The sequence below is a fragment of the Anopheles bellator genome, assembly GCF_943735745.2.
Source record: "Anopheles bellator chromosome X unlocalized genomic scaffold, idAnoBellAS_SP24_06.2 X_unloc_3, whole genome shotgun sequence".
In the NCBI taxonomy this organism is placed as follows: Eukaryota; Metazoa; Arthropoda; class Insecta; order Diptera; family Culicidae; genus Anopheles; species Anopheles bellator.
This window is the reverse complement of record NW_026684293.1, coordinates 117,500-143,777: the sequence shown is the minus strand read 5'-3', so window position 1 is coordinate 143,777 and position 26,278 is coordinate 117,500. Positions and strand designations below refer to the sequence as shown.

The 26,278-nt window shown below is 42.0% G+C and overlaps 1 protein-coding gene across 12 annotated transcripts; it reads left to right on the top strand.

The window, feature by feature from the left end:
• Positions 1–922: 922 nt before the first annotated feature.
• On the top strand, positions 923–25,121 carry LOC131214153 (programmed cell death protein 4). Of its 12 annotated transcripts, none has more exons than XM_058208538.1 (6): positions 923–1,079; positions 2,611–2,877; positions 3,244–4,032; positions 4,173–4,555; positions 4,676–4,929; positions 22,851–25,121. In XM_058208538.1, exons 3-6 carry the CDS (start codon positions 3,255–3,257, stop codon positions 22,921–22,923), a joined length of 1,488 nt encoding a protein of 495 aa, XP_058064521.1. In that variant the 5' UTR covers positions 923–1,079; positions 2,611–2,877; positions 3,244–3,254; the 3' UTR covers positions 22,924–25,121. The 12 variants fall into 12 exon arrangements, with proteins under 12 accessions (XP_058064521.1, XP_058064519.1, XP_058064518.1 ...); XM_058208536.1 differs by having other exon boundaries at positions 923–1,083; XM_058208535.1 differs by having other exon boundaries at positions 923–1,204.
• The last annotated feature ends 1,157 nt before the right edge of the window (positions 25,122–26,278 follow it).

The following is a 26,278-nucleotide window of genomic DNA, read 5'->3' as shown; positions in this document are numbered from 1 at the left end:
ACTGTCCACTAAACTTACCTGGATTATTTCTATCAGGATCACACGCGATGGAACGAAGAACACTTGCACTTGACTTGGAGCCCGTCGACTGCCCGTTCTCTCTCGGACTTATAATTTTTACTCGATCTCGCTATCTCTTTTTTTGTATTCCTCTTCCTTTCGCTCGTCTGTTCGTCTTCGCGTTCGCATGGCCCCCTCGGCTCTGAAACCCTATCCTCCCTGTAAATGAAACCCACAAGCTAGCGCATGAAACCCCCCCCTCTCGTGGTTTCTTCCGCTCTTTTACCCCTGTACCTACGAGCGGACCCTCATGAACCGGCCCGCTCGCCCCTTCTCGTCTTCGTCGCAGGCAGAGGGGCGTTCGGATTCATCCGTTTCAGCCTTCCTCGCCCTCGTCGCAGGCAGAGGGGTAGCTCGGGCACTCAATTTTGCTCACTGGGCTATAAGGCACTCCCTCGCATACAGTCTTCCGCTATTATTTGCACAGAACTCAGTTATTCCGGTAAAACCGCCATACTGAGAGGGGGCATCTCACGAGTCGAAATCCGCGGCTAGAAAAATGAAAAATTGAGCGATTTTTTTGTTCGGGTACACACCACTCATCCAGCGAGAACAAACCCACACACGCACACCACAGTAAGAGAAATTACTTTTTATGTGTGGTTTTTCATAGCTGCATCCTGCGTCGGCACACCCATATTACCACAAAGTTATCTAGTGTGTCCGTGCTCACCTTCTCGTCTGCTTCTCTTCTTCTCTTTTACTCTTTATATAGCATTCATTCTCGTCCTAGCGAACGTGCTTTCGGCCGTTCGAAGCGAAGTGCCTGATGGTAGTGTAGGTAAATACCTACAAACCCGAAGCATCAAGCAAATTGAGAATGGACTGGAACCGGTATATCAGTATTTTAGCTACTGTCGCCAACGAAGGATCAGTTGTTCAATGCTGTGTTAAAGTGGTCGCTATCCGCTCTTAAGAAGGCATAAAACGAATATTGATCGCAGAAAAACTCTGTTTAAAACAGTGACGGAAGAAGCGTAACAATCAAAATTTTTCATTCATCTCATAAATTTTAGGACGTTGGTTCGTTCGTTCGAGTTCGAGAATTATTTATGTTGATATAATATGTAAAGACGGTGTAACTAACGTTTTCTATATACGAGATCGGGACGAAAGCCGTTCCCGCCAAACTCCTTAAAAATCAGTTAGTAGAAAGTATACCACAACGCAACGTATTCCAGGGTTATTTTGCGAAGATTTATTTTTTAAACGTAGAGTTGGTATTGACTGTCATTGCCTTGCAGTTGTGCTCCTGATGGCAAATGCTGTCGAATTTGCCAATCGCTTTTTAACGAGTTTAGTTGAAATGACTTGACTGTCGTTCTATCTTGTTACAGAGAAAGTGTTGGTTTTAATACCGCCATCTTTAAAAAGTCGTTATTGATGCATTGTATTCTGCTTTCCTTGTTAGTGAACTGAGTAAGAAGATACGCAACGACAGTAAAGTAAACAGTTGCGATTCCTTCATTCTTTATTTAAAGTTTTAAAAGTAATTTAAGGATTTGAAAAGTGTTGCAGCAGTCACACAGTTGAATGTTACATTCATTCACTGTCCGGTGGACTTCTCTATTATTGTTTATGAGCTATTTTGTTAATATGGTTAGGTTGATTGCTAAAGCCAAAGGCCAAAAAAGCAGTTGCTTTTTCCTTTTAGTAACTTGCGTACACGCACACCTGCGCGCATTTGCATGTAACATGTGGCACGAATACAGAAGTATCGAGTCCGTGTAATGAAAGCAATTGTGGCGATAAAATGCAAAAAAACGGATCTTTTTTTACCCGGGAGCTCCAGTTTCGTGAAATAACAACTAACGACATGAGCAACAGCCTTCACAATCATGAACACGACTGCATCTGCGTGATTTTTTATCTTAGATAAATGGACTGGGCTGCATTTTTAAGGCTGTGAATACCAAAAATTAAAAAAACGCATCGCGAAACTATAGCGTGTTTACAATACACGGTGTGTGAAATTGTGTTGTTTTGTTTATGTCGCTAATTGTTATTAATGGAACTGGAAATCATGGGTCAGAATCGCTCTGTTTTCTAAAACGCCCTCCACCGTCTTTTCGTGGCATGAACCGTGTTATAGCGAGCAGGCGTAGGTGAAAGTGAGATCGCATTTTGTATTCGATGTATAGTTGCGCTACTACGCAGTTGATGTGCTCGGAAGTTCATGCTCTTCCGGACTCTGTATATGAGATGAATTTGTGACATTTTCGAGTGGTATCGGCATCGGTTTGCGCCATTCAACCAATAAAGACATAGAAAACTATTGCTGTAATAATTGAACTGTACGGGTCGCAACTTTTTCGATTAGCTATAGCGCGTATAATGGCACTATACTACCGTACGCTAGTGTGGGTGTGCGTTCTATCGATGACCTAGTGTCTGAATATTCTCACTTTCATCGACTGGGTGTGCTTCTAATTTTTTTTGTAGTTCTGGTGTTACTGCGTAGCCGAATTCGTTCTCTGGTTTGCTCGTCCAAAAAGTGACTCGTTTCTTAGTTAAACTAATAAACAGTTTCCGGGTTTCGTTTCTTAATAGTTCACAGGATCGCGTTTAACATTGTATCGTTGTGCTAGTGTTACTATGCGCACGAAAAACAAATTAAATATCCGAAAAGCTTCGATCAACTAAATTTATAATCTGTAAACGACAATAAGGAGGAAAAGGTTTGTGCTTTGTATTCACTCCCATACGCTTGCAAAGAGCATATTCTGCAATTATCGAGCGAATAACATCGGAACGATAGTGGTGTGGTTCCTAGATTACCTCGGGCATTGATTTTTAATAAAACATCCTGTGTACCAGGTGCGTAGAAAGCAACTCAAATAGTATTTTTTGGATATATGGATTTTTGGATTATTGGATAATATTTGGATATGGATTTTTTTTCAAATGTTTACATTTGAAAAAAAAATCCATATTTGAATATTATAAACATCTATACATACATACATCCATCCATCTATCCATCCATCAATAAATTAAATAAATTGTGATTCATTAACATAAATATATATCTATAAGTCCAAATATTAATATTTAAATGTTTCTCAAAAAATTCTTATATTAAAAATTGTCGAAAAGAAAAAGTAAAACGTAAATATGCCAAGCGTTTTAATTTTTTTCTTACAATGATTGATTCATTCATTTTTTTTAATTCGTACAAAGTAGGTGTCCATGCGATGAGCGCGGAAAAGGTGGCAACGCAGGTCAATGGTAGTGAATCGATGGTGAAGAATGGCAATTCTACGGCAAGGAAAATTCTTCACGCTAATGACGAAGTTAATCTGGACTGTGACGCTGTCAGTGATGTAATCGCAAATAGATCGCCGGATGGGACCAGCGGTGAGACTGACAACCGTGATGTCGCTAGCGGCTTGGGAGAATCTATGCGCAAGCCCGCCGGTCTGCTAGACGACAAGCTGCGAAAACGCGTCCGGAAGCTCTCGCGTTCGAACAGCAAAGATGGTCTACTTGGAGTAGCTGGCACGCCGAATTTCGTAGCTCCGCATCGTAAGTGGAAAAACAGTCGTCGCTCGCGTAACGTATATGGACGTGGGCTGCCAAAGAAGGGTGGTGCTGGTGGTAAGGGAGTGTGGGGTAAACCGGGCACCGAAGAGGTGTACGATGAGCTAGACGAAGACCCCAATGATCCAAATTTCGACATAGATGCTTATAATAGTATGCACAATGTTGAATTGAAGGAGATTGTACCACAGATGACTGAACAAGAAATTGTGAAAAAAATGGAATCCATCATCCTTGAGTATTACGAACATGGAGATACACACGAAGTAGCCGACGCGTTTGAGGACCTGTTGACGCTGGAAATGAAGCCGCTGGTGACGAAAACGGTCGTTGGGATTGCGTTCGATCATAAGCAGTCGCAGCGTGAGCTGACCTCCGTCCTTATCTCAGACCTGTACGGGCGTATCGTTACCCGTGAAGACATTTGTGCTGGTAAGTGCGAAACAAGTATTGTACGTTCAAGCATAGAAGATGGAACATCATCGTTATGTATGCCATGCAATTAATCGTACATAAAATTTAATCCTGGGCCATTGTCTTACTGTGTGCTTGGTTATATGTTTTACGCACAGGTTTCGACTTACTGTTGGCTAATCTACCAGACATCATGCTTGATACACCGGACGCACCGCATCTGCTGGGCAACTTTATCGCACGAGCTGTCGCGGACGACTGCATTCCGCCAAAGTACGCCTACGAGTCAGAGCGCGAGGATCTGGATTTGCATGCGCGCGGAGCGCTTGTTCGCGCCACCACATTGCTGTCAATGCACGACGGTTGGGGCCACTTGGATAACGTGTGGGGTGTCGGAGGGGCTCTACGTCCTGTCCAGACAATTACAAGCCAGATGTCGATGCTGTTGCAGGAGTATTTGCTGTCACGAGATGTCGACGAAGCTCAGCGCTCAATCAAGGAGCTGGAGGTACCACATTTCCACCATGAGCTTATTTATGAGGTATGTTCATTAAGTTGGTCATTTAATACAGTTACAAACTACCACTAATATTTTGCACTTTGCGCTTTTGCACCTTTTTTCTCATGTATCCGTTGGTTTTCAATGGTTTGTTTTTGGAAGGCAATCATTATGACACTGGAAGCGCTTAATGAATCAACCGAGGCTGCCATATGCGATCTATTTCGAACGCTCGACAGTACCTGCATTGTAACACCAGAACAGACAGAGCAGGGCTTTCGGCGTGTATACGACGACATGGCTGACATCGTGCTCGATATCCCACTAGCCTATTCTATACTCGATCGCTTCATACAGCGCTGTGAGAGGGCGGGATCGTTTCTAAGTGAAACTCTAATCAAAGATATACCTACGCGGTAAGTACATGGTGAATATGCTGATTCTATAATTTCGAATCAATGCTGTTTCTTAAAAGGCATTTCGGAAACAAATATCTTTAGAAAGTGGGTTGACTTACGTTGCCGTAGCTATATAGTCGGTCACGCAGTTGGCTATGGGTTCGATTGCCTTGTGGTCCTCAACAACCAATTCAAATCCGTTGATGATCGGCGTGATATGGGGCTGGCGCGAGGCAAACAACACCGCTCGGACAACCGCATTGGTACAGAAAGCAACATCAGATTTACATTGTTTCTGTTGGAGGCCAAGATGGCTCGGCGGTTGTAGTCGGATAAGAAATTGATTTGCATATGTTTCATCGAAACTGGTTGTCACAATTGACGATTTGTGTTTCGTTGTGATAAAATGATGAAATATATGCCGGACCACTATAAAAATAAGTTCAGGGTAGTGGCCTACCACGTACTACTTGTCGCCCTCAAGTTCATGTAGTGCTTCTTTTGCCATAATCGCTTTTGTATTGTGAATTTTTTTCTCTATATTCCTCTAGTTTTTATATTCCTGTACGCTGTCCCGCGTTCTTTGCCCCACTGATTTGACTGTAGTCCCAAAGTTCTTTCGTCCCGCACGCCTCTACGCTAGTCGGACTCTTTAGGTCCTAACGTGAGGCAGACACGATTGATGGCGACGATCAATCAATGAGTTATGTTGGAATTAGCTCTATCCGTGAAAAACCAAATGGCTTTGTAGATGTGCTTTTGCCCAAATTTGGTCACCAAGTTGCTTCCTTGCGTAAAATGGAACAACCTATGAGTAGAGTTTCATCAAGATTGATGTTGATTCTGGACGGGGTTGTTGGCCCCACGTCAACCTCCACGTTGACTCCCACGTCAATCTCCAGTTGTTGGCCCCTGACAGTCCGCACTTATTTTCAAGCTTATCATTTTGTGCGATGCACTGTGGAGAAAAAAAAACAAACAGGGGGCGTCTCATTCTGTAATGTAAGCGACATTTGAATGCCCGCGGGCTACGTACGAGAGCGGATCAAAAATTTTCGAGACATTTGAATTTGCGCGGGCTACGTATATCTGATTCTCCGTATCCGATTTGTGATAATGCGCCAGTGACCCCATACCACTAACTAATGAGTGGTCGAAATACCAGATGGCATGGTCAGCCGTAAGCTGCACTGCCTGCAGACCTGATTCGATGTCGTAAAATTATACTCGGCCATCGAAGTAGTTTCCCAGTATGCGACACACGACGGTAAATGTTATAATTAAACATTACATTATAACTCTTTGCCCCCGCTGATAGAGTAGTCGGTAACGCTCTTCGCTGTCAGCGCAGCTGGCCAGGGTTCGAATCCCGGGATCGGTTGTCGCTCAACCGGCCATGGTTTCGATTCCCGATACCGGCGCTGACAGAAGGGGGGTTGGCGCGGGACCAACAACCCCGCCCGTAAAAACGAACTGTTACGGATAGCACCAGGGATAATTGACATTAACATTGTCTCTGGTGCAGGCCAAGACCGCACAGCGGTTGTAGTGCCAAAGAAGAAGATTATAACTCTTATACACTAAACACAGCACTGATACACCCCCCTGGTTTCGGCCTCGCGAGGTTATATCCGCGGGTTCTTATCCGTGCAGCTCTTCGTCCATGACCATCACCCGCATCCTATCATCAGTGCGGTATAACTGACCAGGCCCTTCACGTGTTGCGAGACCAGGTTTGCCATAATCGTACTCAGCCATTCCGGGCGTTTTTTCACACGCCATGCTCTGGCTCCGCAGCTTCACCATCGCAAGCCTATGAGCGCCCGGGATTGGGATTTGATTCCGGATGAGGAGGCGATTGCTGCCTCAATGTTTCAACGTCGCATTGTTTTTTTTTGGCAGCCTTCAAACCGCCGTGCTTCTTTTCCCACGGTCACGATAGTAGAGAACCTCGGAGGTGTCCCTGTAAGTTCGCCTCCGTATTCGGTACTTCATCGCCGATGTACAGAACAAGAAGTTGATGATCAACTTTCACCAGTTCTTGCCAAAACTCGCGGTGTTGGCTTGATTGGTGGGTATCAGGTCCAGCCGAGTGATCACCTCAAACAGAAAGATCAACAACGGACCATGCACCGAGAAGAGGGTCTTAAAGATGCATCGAGGGACCCACTCGCAAAGGCAATTGTATATTTAGAATCTGCCTATCTTGACGACGACGATGCCAATTTTATGCTTGCATAGTAGAATTGGAAGGAGAAATTAGTATTGGACTGCTGGATCTGGATTGCATCATTGCAGTAACCATGCTCTGACCGTGAGAAGGACGACCGTAACCGTTACCCCGAAATGACTAAGGTGAAAAAATAAATACTACGGGGAAAATAGTCGCTATAGCGCTACATGCTTGTATGAAAACAATCAACAAGTTTGTTGATTTTTTTTCAATTTACGTTTACGTCTATTAGAAATGCAAGACAATAGTTGTTTTGATCTCTTCTTCAAGGTAGCTATTATGCGTTTGAAAAATTGTAAACATCTCAAACATCTCATCTCATGAAAAAAATTTCAATTTACAAAGCGTGTTCGTATATAATTATGAAATCGGGATTTGCTAAACTCTAGACTAAAGACTCCAACTAACTCTGACTATAGTTTAACTCTAACTCCATACTAACTCTAATGGCTAAAGACTATAGCTGTCAGTTTAGCCCTCATTATAAAATTTTATCGGCAACATTCCCTTGTTTTGAAAGCTAAAAAAGATTTCAACTTAATACAAAACAAGTTTTAGTATTGTAGACCTCCTGTATCGCAGCTTAAACTCGAAGTGTGTACGCGGCCTAAGCTCGTCAAATATGACATCTGTCAAACGAAACGTGATTGAATGACACTTCATCGTCAGAAGTGAACCGAATCAGATGTCTTACTGTGCCGCTACACGATGTGCAACGAAACGGTTTTGGCATTTCAGATTCCCAGCGGGCAAATACCGTCGCGCGACGTCTGAATAAGGGCTGAATAGGAGCCAAATAAAGATTTTTAATTTGATTATAGCGACGCGTTTCAGTGCCGGCGCTGAAACGCTTCGCTTTAGCGGTGTCATGAACCCTCTTCATCCAGTACCCTACCCCTTTTCGGATTGAAATTATTATCTAAAACTGTGTTAAAACTTATCATTTCATTATCATTTTAAACCTTTATTCAACTATATATTTCTATTTCTAACTATACAGTATAAAAAGAGCACTATACCTAAAACCTTCCCCAGCGTCCCCAGCACCGCATATTTCGCGCTTCCTTCTCGAGACGGGACGTCGCTTGGCACCTGTAATTACGGAAAAAAGATCGGTGCACACTTCAAACACTGCACAATTCTTTAAACACTGGCACAATACGTACTTGCAACCATTTTCGGCATCTTCCTGCGCCGCATTTTCGATATTCCTTGTCCACAAATTTAGATTGGGCCGCGCTTAGCTCGCTTGCCCGCACTCGGCGCGGCACCTGCAATTGCGAAAAAACTCTGATTTCTGAATGCACCAAAAGGACTTCGTTGCGAAGAGCGAGAAAGGAAAAAACATGTTCACAGGAGCGAAAGAAACGACACCACCCGGTAACGTGCTACGCTTGCGACGGCGCGAGTTTGTGGGCTCGAGGGGGTAGGAAACGGGGAAAAATATCGCGCGATGGACGAATTTTTGAAACGCTTTGCCTGCGGGGTTAATGCCAAACTCTAAAGAGATGAAAGAAGCTTCAGGCTCAAAATCTCTAAAATAAAGATAATAACAGTTAATGCCAAACTGTTGCGCTTCTGTCAAAACGTTTATGTGTCGGCCGACCGCAAACACTGTTGACAAACGCTTTGTTTGCAAACAAAGGATAATATAAGCTCAAAGCTGGTATGGCAACAAAATCTAAAAAACAAGCAAAAAAAAAAATAGAAATCAATTTGTTTTTATTTTATTTCTGTTTTCTCGGACCAAAACATGAATGTAAACACGTTTGACATTTCGTTTTTATATTTTTGCTGCCACACGAAGCGCAAACGTAATGACGGTTTTGCGGTCGAATTTGCGCTTGGTCTGGCTGCGCAGTTATGTTAATGTCCCTTCTGTCTTTTCCCACGTGTTTAATTCTCCCGTCTTCCATCGCGTGTTTTACATCGTGTTTTACATCTCAGAAGTGGAATCTGAACGAAAAGTGCAATGCGTTTGAAAGACGAAATTTTGTGTACGTTGGCTGCTGGCCAAGTGGATGTGTCACCGACGGCCACCATCGCGCAAATTTACTCGCTATACAATTGCCTTGTAGAAGGCCCTGCAACCCAGCCGGAGGACTTCCCATCGCCGCCCCGTGAAGACGCTACCACATGGGTGGCCCCTGCCCCGCATGTACAGTGTGAAGGCGGAGCCCCAGGGGTGAGCTCTACTAATGAGGGAAAGCCGTCGAATGCGATGAAAGTTGAGTTGATTGCCATACGGAATCGGCTGGAGTTCCTAGAGCTGCGTCCAAGGGTGACTGAACTGGAAGGTGATCGCCCCTGCTGCACAGTAAAATTCGAGGAATTCATCGATAAGTTCAGTGGCGATGGTTTGGATCGCGTTGAACTATGGATCAACAACCTGGAGCGTGCTTTTCGGCCGTACGGTATGAGCGACGCCGAAAAGTTACATACGACGCGGAAACTGCTCACCGGAACTGTAGCCTTATTTGCAAAAAGTGCCGTGGCAGAGACCTTCGGAGATCTGAAGAATGGGCTTCTCGCCACCTTCGAGAAGTCCTGCTCAATCGAGGGAATTTGCCAGCGACTACGAACCCGTCGATTATGCCATGACGATAGCGTAACCAGATTTTTTGTATATGTTGGAGATTAGTGGAGGCGCTATTGTCGAAAAGGAACTAATTCCAAATGTGCTGGATGGGATCGGTGACCCCATGAACACCGCAGCCATCCGCTTCATGGCGCATACCATGGACGACCTGAAAAGGTTTTTGAAGAGCTACGAGGAGTTGCGCCCAGCGATTGCGCGCTCAATACCGAAGATGCCCATCGTGGCAAATACCGCGCCTGCCCCACCAACGAGGAGAAGCCTCGCTACTTCAATTGTTCACGGTTTGGGCACTATAAGAGTGCCTGCCCCTTAGCTCCCCGCCCGAGTGAATCATATTTCCGATGCCATCAACTAGAGAACACTCATCGTACGTGCACCAACACTGCTGCCGGTACGACCTCCGTCGCTGTGTCAGATGTTTCTGCACTTCACGAAATGGAATCAATTGAAAGGCTTAAGAAACAAATCTTCGATGTCCGATCCGAACTGTCGGAGAAGGTCCGTGTGCTAGACGAAACCAAGACAAAACTGAAGGACAAAACGACGGAGCTTATGAAATCTTGTCGAATGGTAGAAAAACTAGTTAAAATGATAACCGAACAGGATAGGACGATAGCCATAATGATGCGAAACTCATATACATCGCTTCCTTCGGAGCACGGATTGGGTGCGCGGTATGAGTTGCCAGAAATAGTGGATCAGGATCGCAAACCCATTACCCAAATGGAATATGATTCCTTGGTGCAACACGCCAAGCTGCTGCAGCAAAAGAATGACACGCTCAGCCTCCCAGCGAACCAGGAGTACCGGACCTAAATTGTCAGTCATCTGATTTGAGTCTTCTGGCACGGCGAAAAGGTGCGCTGCGACAACCGGAACAACCCTTAACCGAAGCACCAACGGGAATCTGGAAGGACAGACTAGCACAACCAGGAACTTTAAACGTCAGCGCTGTTCCCGCTATTGCACTTAAGGCCCCCACGCACAGGGAACGTTAATTACGTTTCGACGCGACGCTTTTTCGGACCTTTCACACCGGTTACGAACGAGGGCGACAGGCAACGGAAAAATCTTTCACCCTGTCGTTCGGGCGAAAACAATTAGACATCTTGGGTAGTTAAAAACTAATCGAAGATTACTCAATTGACGTTTTTTTTGTATCACAAGCATGCAAGACAATTTTAACTTAATTATTACTTGTAATACAAACACAAATTCATCATGAAACTATTTTAATTCTCGCACCAAAAATTAAATGTGTCTTGAACTTTTTAACTTCGCCCCACTCACCCAAAAACCAAGTATACGAACCTTGGCCAAAGTTTTTAAGCGACACAAAAGGAGCGTTGTCTTTTCATACAGATTCGTCGTCGCCGTACGAAGTTTTCGTCGACGCCGGTGTGAAGGGTCCCATAGAATCCCATACGAGACAACGCGTCGTTTGCTACGCTACGTTCAGTTCAGTTCATTTCAGTTTTGGTGTGCAAAGGCCTTTAGTGTGATCGTCCCAGGGTCATCGAAGTTAAATTGGCTGCCCCCAACGGAACGATTACCCTTTCGCTCCTGTAAGTATTAAGTCAAAGTGAATCGATAAAAAGACGCCGAAGCCGATAGCGTCCCTAAAAACATAAACTCATACTAATTAAGAGTGTCACGGCCGGAGCACCAGGGTGCACCCGTAACCAAAACACTAATCCGAAATTAAAAACCACAGACTAACAAAACTAAAACTAACCAAACCATAAAATCAAAAGTGCAACTAAGAAAAAGAAAAAAAAAGAAATGACGTATACCATGAACCCCAATATTCCTTTCATGGAGCTTAAAAAAATCCTCAAGTCGTGACCGAAATCCCCCCCTACTCTGGAAATCCACGGTAACTTGCGCATTATTTATACTTGCATTTATTTATATATTTCGTAAAGGAATGTGAAGCCATATCTAGGGGGCTACACGAAGCGTGAAAACTAGCGTAAAATTAATTTGTAATGTCAAAACGTTTACGCTTCGTGTGGCAGCAAAAATATAAAAACGAAACGTGAAACGTGTTTGCGTTCGTGTTTTTGCTCCAAGAAAATAGAAATAGAAGAGAAGTTAATTGATTTCTGAATTTTTTGATCTGTTTTTTTCCGATTTTGTTGCTATACCAGCAAATAAAAACATAAATTATTCTCTGTTTGTAAGCAAAGCGTATGAAAAAAATAATTATGCTCGGGTTTACGCCTCGCGCGAGCCGTAAACGTTTTGACAGCGCCGCAGCAGTTTGGCATTAATCGTTAATGTCAAAATCATTACGTTACGCTTGATGTAGCCCCACAGTATGAGCATTATATTTGCTTATACTTGCATACTTGCATTTATTTATATATTTCGTAAAGGAATGTGAAGCCATATGAGCGGCCTTAGCATTAGGTGCTTATAAACTAACACATCGCTCAATAAGTCCGTAGGATAGCTTATAAAACAACAATATTTTGATATAATTTGTATTTATTCATCAACATAGTCTCCTTTTAAGGCGATACAGTCAGTCCAACGCTTCTCTAACTTTTCGATACCATGTTTGTAGAACGATTTATCTTTCCCTTCAAAATATGCCTCAGTTTCGGCGATGACCTCCTCATTCGATTCAAATCTCTTTCCCTGGAGCATCCTTTTAAGATCCGAGAACAGCCAATAATCGCTGGGGGCCAAATCTGGCGAGTATGGTGGATGGGGCAACAATTCGAAGTGCAATTCATTCATTTTCACCATTTTTCAGAATCATCGATTCGTTGTTGTTTTTGGTCCGCTGTTAGCAAACGCGGCACCCATTTCGAACAAAGCTTCCGCATACCCAAATGTTCATGCAAAATGGTAAACACACTGCCTTCTGATATCTTTACGGCCTCAGCAATCTCCTTCAATTTCAATTTGCGGTCGGATAAGACGATTTTGTGGACTTTTTGTATGTTTTCTTCAGTAACTGCCGAATTTGGGCGACCGGAACGTTCAGCATCATCGGTGTTCGTACGACCACGTTTAAAGTCACCAAACCACTTCTCAACCATTTGCCTCGATGGAGCAGAGTCCGAATAACATTTGTCAAGCCACTGTTTAGTTTGCACGGTATTTTTTCCACGGCACACGAAATTCTGATTTTTCCATTTTTTTCAATTTACAAAAGTTGATTGAATTGTTCACACTGTAACTTGGTAAATAATAGTCCGAATGTCATGAAACTTTGACAGATATCGTTTGAAGGTTGGTACTGTCTAAAAATCATAAGGATTCTGTATTTGTTTCGCCATCTATATGTCATCCTGCGAACTTATTGAGTGATGTGTTAGGAGCGGTCATGAGCACATTGTAAAGCTAGCAACCGACATATTAAAGTCAAATAAACTATAATTGTTATTAAAGCTACGCATAACAGTAGAAATTAAGTCGTTGTTAGGATGTCTTGCTGGTTGCAGAACAAGAAAGTCACGATTTCTCATCGGCCTGGAAGGCGCGTAGATATTTATCCGGGCCAATAGCTCCGTGGCGTCTATCTCTCCTTTTAGCAGCTTTGCCACAAATACACTTTGGGCCACTTTGCGCCTAAAACTAAGTGGTTGCAGTTCTAACAGCAAACATCGAGTTTTGTAGTCAGGATGAAAAGACACAGTACGAGAAAAAGACCTTAGTGCAACCGTAGTAAATTTACGTTGGGCGGGTTCAAATTTGTTATTCCACAAAACAGTGTTGGGGCAACATAGAACGCAGTTAGTTTCCAGAACGGATCGGACAAACTATACGAATAAGATCTAGCGTGATCCCCTTGTCTCCCTCTCTCCTGTGTCCCCCTTCTCTTTCTTCGTATTCCATTCTTCAGCTCCCATTTTCCTTCTCCCTAGCCAAAATAACACAGTTGGTTCGGTTTCGAAGCGTATATTTTCTCTCTCTTTTTTGTGCTATTATTCACTCTTCACACTTCACTATAGCGGTCGCTGCTGGTGACGCCGTAGAATGTTACAACTGTTGCATTGGAATCCTATGCATGCTAGTTTAGTTGGACATCTGAAACGAGCAAAGTGAAAAGTTTTCAACATTATTTGATTGTCACTCAATACTCCAATAAACTTACCTGGATTGTTTCTATCAGGATCACACACGATGGAACGAAACTCTCGAACTTAGAATTTTTACTCAATCTCGCTATCTCTTTTTATTCTATTCCTCTTCCTTTCGCTCGTCTGTTCGTCTTCGCGTTCGCATGGCCTCTCGGGTCTGACATCCTACCCTGCCTGTAAATGAAACCCACAAGCTAGCGCATGAAACACCCTCCTCTCGTGGTTTCTTCCGCTCGTTTACCCCTGTACCTACGAACGGACCCTCATGAACCGGCCCGCTCGCCCCTTCTCGTCTTCGTCGCAGGCAGAGGGGCGTTCGAATTCATCCGTTTCAGCCTTCCTCGCCCCCGTCGCAGGCAGAGGGGTAGCTCGGGCACTCAATTTTGCTCACTGGGGTGTACATCGACGACGTAGTAATTTTTGGCAAAACACTAAACGAAGAAACAGCCAATTTAAATACAATCTTAAAAACACTGAAGGAAGCAAACTTGAAAGTAAAACCGAATAAATCAGAATTTTTAAAGAAATCAATTGAATATCGAGGATATGTAATTACAGAACATGGGATCAAGTTTAACCCCAACGTAAAAGCATTCGCTTTTACGCAAAGCATTCATACTGTCAGACCCCCTTATCGCATTTGCTGCCGTATGCTTCGCCTTCCCAGAGTTGAGGATCGCCTCACGATGGCCAAGGCGATCTTTGTTGCCAATCTCCTCCTCCAAAACATTGACGCTCCTAATCTCCTCGCCTCTCTCCCTTTCTATGCGCCATCCCGACATCTGCGGAATAGGTCGCTGTTCCTGATTCCCCCTCGTCGATCTCGCCACGGTCAGAACGATCCATTCCTGCGTGCCCTTTCGGCCTTCAACGAAGCGAGCAGCCTGTTCGACTTCAATGCCTCCCTTTCTCTCTTCCGTTCCCGTCTCCTTGACTCCTTTTTATAATCCCCTCCCTCCTCTTCTCCCTCTCCTCATTTTCCACATACCTTATCCTCTTTAGTCTGTAAGTATTTTCTCCTTTTCATTTCTTTTCTCTTTTTTTGCATCTTGCAAAAATTTTCTTTTTTTTTTTGAGCATTTGTTAAGCCTGAACGGCGAACATTTTGTTATAAATAAATAATAAAATAATTAAAAAAAACCATCCGCAATTTACCCGCCCCTAGCACCCTCAAGGAATTGAGGGGATTCTTAGGAATGATGGGCTACTATAGAAGGTTTTTTAAGGACCTTTAAGAAGCATTCTAAGGGGGAGGAAAATTCTCAGAAAAAACAGAAAATAAGTTGGAGTGCACAGGGAGGAAAATTTTCAAAAAAAAAATCTGATAGTGAGAACAAATAGCATAGTACGAGTGAGAGAAATTTTCGCACCAAGTAATTGTAACTTCGTCTTTTTAATACAAGATTGAACATGTTAAACAAATGTAGAAAATATATGAAAAAAATAGAAACAAAGAAATTGTAACCACGTGAAATTGCCCGTAGTAGTTAGTTCGTGAAACTCAACAGATGAAAAGGAAAGGAAGCGAGAAAAGAAAAAAGAAAAAAATTAGAAATAAGAGCGCTATAAAAACAATAATACAAGGACGGTATAAATCCGGGGTAAAAAAATCACAACATTACTAAACCGGTGCAACTCTGGGATAAAAATGGTAATACAATGCCGGTGCAAACCCGGGATATAAGAACTAGAACCCTATTAAACCCGTGCAACTCCGAGCTAAAAAAGGTTAGAACCCTATTAAACCGGTGCAACTCCGGGATAAAAATGTTACAAAATTATTAAACCTGTGAATTTCCGGGATATAAGAATTGAAATCTTACTAAACCGGTGGCACTCCGGGATAAAAATATTGATACGAGTCCGGTATTACTCCGGAATACGAGAATTACTTCCCTTATAAGCGGTACATACCAGGTATGAAATCATAGCGAACAACCAAAACATCTTCGCGGACAAATAATCTAAGAGGGGAGGAGTTACGGCAAGTTCTCTAAGTTCACGCTTGCCGCAACATTTAGAACTACACCAATAGCGACAACAACGAACAATTGCTGATAACGACAATACAGCAAGCGTCCTGTTCTCTGAGTAAACACGAACGGGTATATTACACGACACCAACAGATACCAACATGGTTCGACATCTAGCAGAACATCAGTCACCATCAACAACGGATTCTTACAGGAGATAATCAACGGGTCCTTCGTTCACAATCGATAAGATAAACCAGTACATACAGGGTCTGATTGAAAAGTAATGATATTAAGTAATTATATTTTTTAAGCAGTTTTATTAAACCTTTTGGCTTACACAACTAATATTCTTCAACATAGGACCCTTGAGCGTCAATACACCGCTGGTAGCGGTCCTTCCACTGCAGGAAACATTTTTTAAACTCATCCGCCGGAATCGCGTTCAATTCGGCTGTCATAGCTTTTTGGATCGCCTCGATGGAGTCGAAACGCCTTCCCTTCAGCTTCCTTTTCACGAGCGGGAACAAGAAAAAGTCCGGGGGGGACAGGTCTGGGCTATAGGGAGGATGGGGAAGCATCGGAACCCCCATCTTAGCCAGTGCAGAGGTGCAGAGGAAGGCGATGTGCGCCGGCGATCCAACGATCGCTGCATTTTCGCCACTGCAAAATCGTAACACACTTCTAAAACAACTTTCACGCGCGGAGCGATGTTGACTGCGCCGCTGTTGCCAGTGAACTGGGACCGGTTTCCCGTGGAAGGGGAAGGTCCAACCTACATTTTCCCCCACCAGCCGATTCGGTTGGTCGCTTGCCGGACGCTCCGCGCGTGAAGGCTCATTACTTTTCAATCGAACCCTGTATGAAACATATTGATGGGACGGAGCCACATGAAAGCCGTCCTGCAGTATTTTAGCATTAACGTTCCCTAATCCTGCCGTTTTGGTCAGGCTGAAACATATTTGCTTCAATTCGCTCAAACTAATTTTTTTAAGATAAAACCTATGCCTGGGAGCTTCAGTTTGCCTCAGTTCCACTGGTTCGTGGACCGTCGGGATTTTTCTGTTAACCAGTTTGACACTGTTCACAAAAAATTTGTTCAACCTGTCTGCTATGAGTGAAGGATCAGATTCAACAGAGTTATCAAACTTAACGTTTGATACCTTCTCTGGTTATAACATGACCTAGAAATTCGGTTTCCCGTTTCATAAATTCCGATTTATTTAATTGAATTTTGAGATTGAAATCACCGAGTCTCTTAAGAACTTTTGCCAGGTTAGTTAAATGTGTTTCCAAAGTCGGTCCTGCTACGATGATGTCGTCTAAACACACATAACAGACATGGCCAAGGAGGTCACTAAGTATGCTATTCATTGCACGTTGAAGCGTTGCTGGCGCGTTTTTTAAGCCGAAAGGCATTCTATTAAACTCAAAATGGCCTTGCGCCGTAGAGAAAGCAGTCTTTTCCTTATATTTGTGATCCATTTCTATCTGATGGAAGCCGGATTTAAGATCTAGAGTGGTAAAGTATGCTAATTTACCAAGACAATCGAGAATATTCTCGATTATAGAGAGTAGAATTCTGTATTGTGCCACCAATAAATCCATCAGTTTCAGTATTTCTAATTTTGATAAATGATCCGTTCGTATAATTTTTTCGAGAGTATCGCGAGTAATGTTGTTACCGGAATCTATAGGTAACGGAGTTATTGTTTCAAAATTGTTTACAGTTATGTTTAATTTTGGAACGTCTGGTGCCTTTTTACTATTAGAAAGGATCCGAATTACTGATTTGTTTTGCGAGGATTGGTAAAGACCTGGTTGAATTATGGTTCCTTCAAAAATTTGCTGAAAGGTTGGTACAAACCAGTCTCCGTCTTTATCAGTATTTATGGTTACAGTGTGATTAAAGAATTTTGCTCTAGGGAAATATTTTTTTAAATATGTTTTAATGCCCTGTATTGTTATTGAGCCATCACTGTAATTAATCATTGTATTGGTCTTGGACATAAACTCTGAACCAATCAATCCATCGAAAAATTTATGAAAATCTAGAACGTAGAACGTTTGTTCTTCCGTATTTGATCCCAGGAGCTTAAACTTCACTGTCTCGTTCACATCATGAACTCCGGTACAATTTTTAACCTTTGGTTTTTGTTTACCTTCAGGTTCAAAAATTCCCCTTGTAATTATATTTTTATTCGCACCAGTGTCAATAAGTAGTCTAACTAGGGGGCTACACGAAGCGTGAAAACTAGCGTAAAATTAATTTGTAACGTCAAAACGTTTACGCTTCGTGTGGCAGCAAAAAATTAAAAACGAAATGTGAAACGTGTTTATGTTCGTGTTTTTGGTCCAAGAAAATAGAAATAAAAGAGAAATTAATTGATTTCTGAATTTTTTTTATCTGTTTTTTCCGATTTTGTTGCTATACCAGCAAATAAAAACATAAATTATTCTCTGTTTGTAAGCAAAGCGTATGAAAAAAATAATTACGCTCGGGTTTACGCCTCGCGCGAGCCGTAAACGTTTTGACAGCGCCGCAGCAGTTTGGCATTAATCGTTAATGTCAAAATCATTACGGAACACCTCATGTAGCCCCACAGTAATAACCTTTTTTGTTGTCTGGCCGAAAATCAAAAGGTATGGCAGAAAATCGTGTGTTTCTTTTACGTTGTATTGGTTGTAGTTGTAGCGATGCAAAAATTTACTTCGATGTCGCTTGCATCCTCTTCTACGTTGATTTCAGTGTTATTAAATGTTCCTTTGTTGAACGAATGTCTACTATTTCGAGAGGTTTCGCTCTCCATTGTCCCACCATTTTCTACATTATTGAACCGACGCGATTTGATAGAGGGATCCACTTCCATAGGTGTTGAATCCTTATTAGGTCGGTTAAAACTGTGTGGGTAAGACCCGTTTTTGCCTAGACCCGAAGTGTTCGCAGCTGTATTATTTGTTCCGTAAGACTTTTTCCACGTTGAAACACTTTGGTTTGCTTTAACACTCGTTTGTTTTTGTGTTGTTTCGGCGTTGCGAAATTTACACAAAAACGCATAAGCACTTTCCAAATCCTCTGGTTTTGCTGCTTGAGCGTAGCCAACATAGCGTTTATCTAGTCCGTTTATAAACGATGCTAAGCACTCTCGCTCCAGAAAACAATTTATCGCATCCCAGTGGTCAATGTACAGTTGTTCTTGCCTAGCTAGCTATTTCAGCGAATCTTCCATTTTCAGTTACCAAAGCTGTGTTTGATACGCTCCCATATCCATTTTGTCACCGTATGCGTTTGTGAGGCATCTTATTACTTTGTCTAAATTTGAAGTATCCCCATTTGCACAGATAGTGTCTCGTGCTTTTCCTTCAATTTTATTTATTATCGTTCGCTCATAGAGTTTCATAAGTTCCAAAGGCACTCTGTCCTTGAACAACTCTAACGTGCCCTGCACTGTAGCGACGCATGTGCTCAGTTGCTTTTTATTTCCGTCGAACGTCGGTATTAATTTTACCGGATCGGGTATACGAAAAATGTCAGTGTGTGTTGGGATCGTACGCTGCGCTCTCAGCTGCTCATTTTCGAGCCGAAGGTCACCGACACACTGTTGAACTATTGCTAGCTGCTCCATTACGCTTTGTAGCATCCCGTTATTTGCCGGTTCCATTTGATCAATTTCGCTTCTTTCTTTCAAAGAAAGAATTTCCAATTTTTGAGGATTTTGGATGGGGATGTGAGCAAGGTCCGCTGATTCAATTGAAGCGATGCTCTCTTCGGAATCTGATGATCGGCAATTATTATTTTTTACTCCGCCCAGAAAACCTCGTGCTTTTTTCAGAGCGCTTTTTTCTGTAGGTACCCGTGACATTAAAGGGTTACAAAAAGACTTTCGAGCACTGACGTTCTGACGGCTTTTGATTCTGCGATCATACACTATCACTCGCAGCAATATTAGGAGAGAAAAAGCTTACTTTGCAGACAGTTTTGACAAAGGCACACGGATGTTGGTTGGTTACCTTTTTTCTGCTGGGCCCTATCTAACGGCTGTTGAAAATACACCTAGCTGGTAGTATGTACTTTCTTTCCTTAAGAGCTTATCTGATAGTGCTCTGAAGGATAGTAAATTGATCTATCTAGTAGTGCCAATTTACTAGAAGTAGATCGGTCTATCTTGTAGTGCCGATTTGCTTGGGTAAGGTTTAAGAGGAGAATTAAGCTCTTACCTTACCATGCGGTCGTGTGTGGCAGGTTCAAGGCCTTTCTGTAGGTATGCGGGGAACCCTCAACTCACGATACGGTTCTAAATACAAAAAACCTTTAGTATCGGATGCAGTTTTAGCGGAGTCATTTTATTTGTTCTTTTTCGGTGAACAAATTTTCCACTGTCTACACTACAGACTGAACTTTTACCGCAAGGCTGCGCCAATTGTAAGTCTTAATTTATTTTCTGACGAACTTGTCTCTAAAGTCGAATCGAAAAATCAATACCCGGCGTCCGTGACTTGCCAGCCTTGCGTACACTCCTTTAGCACTCCTCGGTCGCTTAAAGATCACCGGCACTCATCGGTCGCTTACCGATCACCGGCACTCCATGAGCTGATCGTGCTCGTGTTATCTATTCTGTCGGCTGTCACACATGCCTGCCATAATTATATGTCAAACGAACTTTGATTAAATGACACTTCATCATCGGAAGTGAACCGAATCAGATGTCTTAAGTTTCTGTCCCTTCTGTCTTTTTCCACGTGTTTAATTCTTCTGTCTTCCGTCCCGTGTTTTACATCGCGTTTTACAGTATTTTTGTTCGCTGTTTCATTTTAATCCAATAAACGTGTTTTCTTTGAAACAATCCAGGTTTCGTACTTGTATACTTGAAGTGGGGAGGGATTTGAACCTGCAGAATTTGATTCGATTTGTTCGAAAACAACCCGAATTATGCTGAATTTTATGCATCGTTTATATGGGAGCCAACGCTCCCGTGAGGTGTGAAATGTACTTTTTCTTTTATATGGTCCTAAATGCAATCTAGAAGGTTGTAACAGTTCGTTGCTATCTCTCTCTCTTTCTCTCTTTCTATCTATGTATCTCTTTCTCTCTCTCGCTCTTTCTGTTTCTCTCTCTATCTCTCTTGCTCACTTTCTCACTTTCTTCAAACATAACCGCAAACTATGCAGTTCCCCCCAACATCACATTACTTCAAGATGGATAGAATGACGGGTGATGATAGGTAAAAGAAGTAAAGAAAAGGCTTTTAAGTGAAAGCAATCGATTTAGAAACCACCAAACCATAAGAAACGATACCCATATTACCCTAGGATGTATTTTAAGGATTGGGGTTGTATGGGGACCACCCCTTCCCCTCATTCTGCAAGGACCAAAATTGGTCACATGGTTCTCAGGTGACCATCAACAATTGTGCAAGTTTTGATTAAAATCGATTCATAACTTGTGGAGTAATTAATGTTTTTGACAGTTAGTTGTTAGGGAGGGGAAAGAAAAAGAGAAGTGTAACCATGCCTATGCCCCCTGTTCTAACTCCCCGGCCTCTAAAACCCCTGTATACCAAATTTCGAGTCAATCGGTCCAGTAGTTTCGGACTCCTTGAGAAACATACGGACAGAACTTCATTTTTATATCTATATATATTAGCAGACCCGGCGAGCTTTGTTCCTCCCCAAAGGCAATGGGCACCCGGTGATAGAGCTGTTGGTAGCGGTCGTCGCTGTCGCGCAGCTTGCCTGGGTTCAAATCCCGGGACCGGTTGTCACGCATCCGGCCATGGTTTCGATTCTCGATACTGGCGTCCGGCGTGACGCGGGACCAACAACCCCGTCCGTAAAAACAAACCCTTACAGAAAGCATCAGAGATTAACATTGTCTCTACTTCACGCTAAGACCGCTCACCGGTTGTTGCCCAATAAGAAGAAGAAACATAATACGTAGGAACAATTATAATAAGTTATTCTTTCACTATTCTGTGTGTTAGTATTTATAAAAATAAATAAATAAATAGATTGTGAATGTCGGCTTAAATCCTCGTTCATTGATAATCTTTGCCCCAAATGACGTCATTTGGAAAAAGCCATTGCAATTTCGAATGTTTTCAAGAAAATGACGTGTTTCGCCACAAAGAAATGAATGTGCAAAGGTTCTGGTGGCGGAGTTAGTAATGGCAATTTTACTTTTCCATTAAGGCAGCACATTCCGGCCGTTTCTCCGGAAAATTTCAATGCGTCGCATTTGTCGTAACGAACGTTCATTGGCCCAATGCGAACGCTGTTATGCTTGCCGTACTTAGCTTTGCAATCATATCGAAACGCTGCTCGATACAAATCAGCTTCTTCTTGAACAACCGCTGAGCGGACATTTAAATCAGCATCAACATCAAATTATCTACTTGTTGATTTCTATTTTTCGCCCGCCAATTCCGTGCTGCCAACCGAGTCGTTTCACGGGCAATCGTATGTTCTTCTTCAGTCATTGCATTCACAATGTTTCGGATCTTTCTTGCAGTACGGCTTTGTTGGGAAAGCTTCGATTCTCTTGGTCGCGGCATTCTCAAGGTGATGTAAGATGCTTTTTTATTCACTGTCTGTTATTACGCTACTACGCCGTGTTCGCGGATTCTTTCAATAGACGCTGCACTTTGTCTGCTTGGGGTAAGGGAACGCTGCATTAGCGAGTAAAAGAAGCCAACAATTGTTTGCTGTTGCGCGCTCTGTCTTTCTCGTCACAGTATGAAAAAAATAATTGTTACTTTATTGTTACGCGGAAAAGTATTCCTTGGGTTCTAAGCAACCTCCCCACCAAATTTCAGCCAAATCGGTGCAGCCGTTCTTGAGTTATAACTATTCCAACAATCTGCGACTTTCTTTTATATATATAGAAGATAGATTATTACAGACGAACGTCGAGCGCGACGAAAACCGCTCTTTGGTAGAAATCTTACCGATGTCACAGACAGTTCGATAAAATATGATACTTAGCTTATTCTTTCATTCGTCCATTTTGTTACTTCTCTTTTTCTTTTGTTTCATTTCGCAGGGGACGCAAGCGCTTTGTTTCTGAAGGGGACGGCGGCTTAATCAAGCAAGGTTATTTCCATCGCGACTTCTAAAGCCGGACGAAGTTTGAAGCCACAAATGGTTGTCGATCGGCAGGTGCAGTGAACTATGCGCTGATACATCAACGAACGGAAAAACAACATGTTGTATGTTCTAGCAGGTCTAAAAGTTGAAATTACATGTTCTTTCGATGAAGGAAACACATAACTTTCACAAGAACCTAAATTTTTTATTCCAAGTAATTACCACTTGATGCTATACATTTCACCCATCTCTCAGGTATATTCTGGATTCCTTTCCAATAAAACTTTTGTTGTTTCGTCGAAAACCATTCATCGATCCATTTTTCGACTTCTTTATATTCGTCGAACTGCTGCTATGCAAGTGTGCATGTTCCATTGAAGCAAAAAGGTGAGATAATCTGACTGGACCTGGTATAAACAATACAGGGGGGACGATAAGGTTTCTCAACGAAAAGTTTCTATTGCATCTTTGTTGGGTCCGGTTCGTTGTCATGTTACTGTATCACTTTACTGTGTCTATCTGGTTATTCCAGCTTTTTTTCATCAATACAAAGCTTAAAACTATCATTTGTTTTCGTTAACGATCTGCATTCATCGTTTTACAAGGTTTGGTACAACTTGTGGTACACCACACCATTTCTGGTCCCACAACAGAGTCGCAACTTTTGGTTGCAACGGTTTGGTTTTACAATGGATGGGCCGGCTTCACCATGAGAAAGCCATATTTTTTTACGCTTAGAGTTCTCAAAATAAACTAATTTTTCAGTACCAGTGGTAATCTCATGAAACAGATTTCCTTTGAGAGCATTCGAAAAACATTTCATAAATTGTTTGGCGATGCTCCATTTTCATTTCGCTCAATTTTTGAGACGCCCATTTTCCGAGCTTTTGGATCTTTCCCATGGTTTTTAAACGTTGCACAATTTCTGGTTGAGACGATTAGTATTTCTGCCCATTTTCTTTGTGTTTGGATAGTATCTGCACCCAAAAAGCTCCAGTAATTAGTAGTCTATAGTAGTAGTCCAGTACTCCTATTCAAACCTTTTCATTTCACCCCGATAGTTATTACCCTTCAGGTTGAAATCCCCACTTTTGAATTGCCGAAACCATCTTTCACAGGTATCTCTGTTGGAACATGTTCACTATAAGCTTCCACAAGCAAACGATGTGCTTCGAACGCTTTTTCTTAATATGAAAAAAAGAATGCCCTTCATTCGGAACGAAACTAGACGTTTTTAATACTCTGCTAGTTTGTTTTTTGCAGAATGACCTTAACATTTTAGAATGACATGTTGAAAGCCAAATGAAAAAATAACGTATATATCAATCGAAGAAGTGCATACAGCGCTGTTAGCAACATCTGAAAAATTAATCAAATAAATTCAACAAATACACCTGGTACACATTCTAAATTTACACATAGCCGCGATCAAATGCTACTCTACTATCTGGTGGATTAAAATTGACGATAACTTTGACTTTAGGAAGTCGTTAAGTTGGATGCGTTATTTGCGTTTTTCGTTACTTTTATGAAAATCGACAATGAAAGCGGTGATTAATAGAGGAAAATAGTAACTCTTTCACATTTAGGAAGCCCATGTTGATTACAAAGGTACTGTCACAAACGACAGTTTGATCGCCATTAAGTTATATCTTTTCCCACACGGAGGAACAAGATACATTGTAAGAGTTCATTTATTAAAAATATTAATCATTTGGTTTAAAATCAACTGAGAGAAAATTAAAGTTTTCATGAATGTTTTTCTTGCAACGCAACGCTTATAAGCTGAGGCCACACGAAGCGTAACGTAGTGTTTTTGGCTTTTCAGATAAATGCCAAACTGTTTACGCCTCGGCCAAAATATATACGTTTTAACAGAAGCGCAACCAGTTTGGCATTAATCTGAAATGACAAAAACATCACGTTACGCTTCGTGTAGCCTCAGCTATACACTTTAACTCTGAGTATTAATACCCATAGTGCCATTAAGTATCACGAAAAATTGATGCAAAATACAAAAAAAACAGATTGTCATCAAAGTTTACTTTTGGTCTAAAGAAGTTGACATTTTGCAAGTATTTCAATTTATGGTTTTTTTTTCTAAGCTGCCTACAATTTTGGTATGATAATATTTAGGTATTATTCTTATAAACAGAAAAAATACATGTTTGCTTTACAACTTTCATTATTTTAAAACATGTTTCCACGATTTCAATTTGAAATAAACATTATGCCTAAAAATATTTAAATTTGTTATTCTTCCGATATCTCCATTTGTGTAATATTGTTTTGCAGCAGGTATAGCCGGCTTAATTGTATTTCTTATTTGACTTACGGGCCTAACAATTTATACATCAGCGTGAACTTCGGTTCGGTCAGCGTTGACCCAAGAACCCAAGGAGCAACTATGTCCGTTTTACCATCCGACGGACGTCCGTTTTACCGTCCGTCGTCGTCCGACGTCCGTTTTACCGTCTTTATAGCCTAAAACAGCTAGCCTAACCGTTCTGGACGTTGTCACCCTATTGGTGCGCAACCGTGGCGTGACGCGCCAAGCAAAGTGTTGGGCTAGCTGTTTCACTGCGCCCGCGTCTTTTCTAGGTCAACTGTCTGAGTGGCATGATGCTGTTTGTTTTTCCTAACGCAGTATATTCTTTTTTCAATATTTATATAAAGCATGGCCCACTTAGAATCGGGAACAATTGCATGATTTCTAGCAGCGCCTCTGGTGGTCGGATTTCAAAATTGTTGATAATCATATCTTCAGTAAACATTCAACTTTCAGTGCTGTAAGTTTCATCTTAGTATGTGGAGTTTATGGAAAGTTATGCTTAATTGAACTCTAAAGAGGAAAAATAATTCTGCACAATCACGTCGAAAACACCACGTGGTCTACTTTAAAAATCTCAAAAACACAAAAATTTGCAAAATCAACTATATATGCTGTGCTTTACCGTTTCTGGGCACCCAATACCGTAGATTAAAAGATTCAGAGTAGACGTCGTAGTGGAACATACAATCGGCAGCTGAACTGGAAGGTTTTAAGATCAATCGAGGCAAATTCTGGACTTTCGATTCGGGATATTACAAAAAAATATGGTACCAGCAAAAGTACTGCCTGGGAAATCTGTCTACGAAGAGGCTACTGTTTTTTCCTTGCATGTAAGCATACAAAAAGGACACTTACACAAACTCTAGTCATTAAAACACGCACTAGAAAGTTGTACGAGAAGGTTATGATTAGGTACAAAGGATGCTTGCGTATGGACGACGAAACATACGTGAAATTTGATTTTGGACGGCTTCGTGGACCAAAATTTTATCTCGCCACGGCACGGGGAGATGTCCCCTCCAAGATCAAATTTGTATTCGCCAATAAATTTG

Bases quoted from the DNA above. Each gene is read 5' to 3' on its own strand.
- LOC131214153 (XM_058208538.1), top strand. From the start codon at position 3,255: ATGAGCGCGGAAAAGGTGGCAACGCAGGTCAATGGTAGTGAATCGATG. The intron at 4,556-4,675 runs GTATGTTCATTA...TGTTTTTGGAAG, and splicing joins ACCATGAGCTTATTTATGAG to GCAATCATTATGACACTGGA. The intron at 4,930-22,850 runs GTAAGTACATGG...TTCATTTCGCAG, and splicing joins ATCAAAGATATACCTACGCG to GGGACGCAAGCGCTTTGTTT.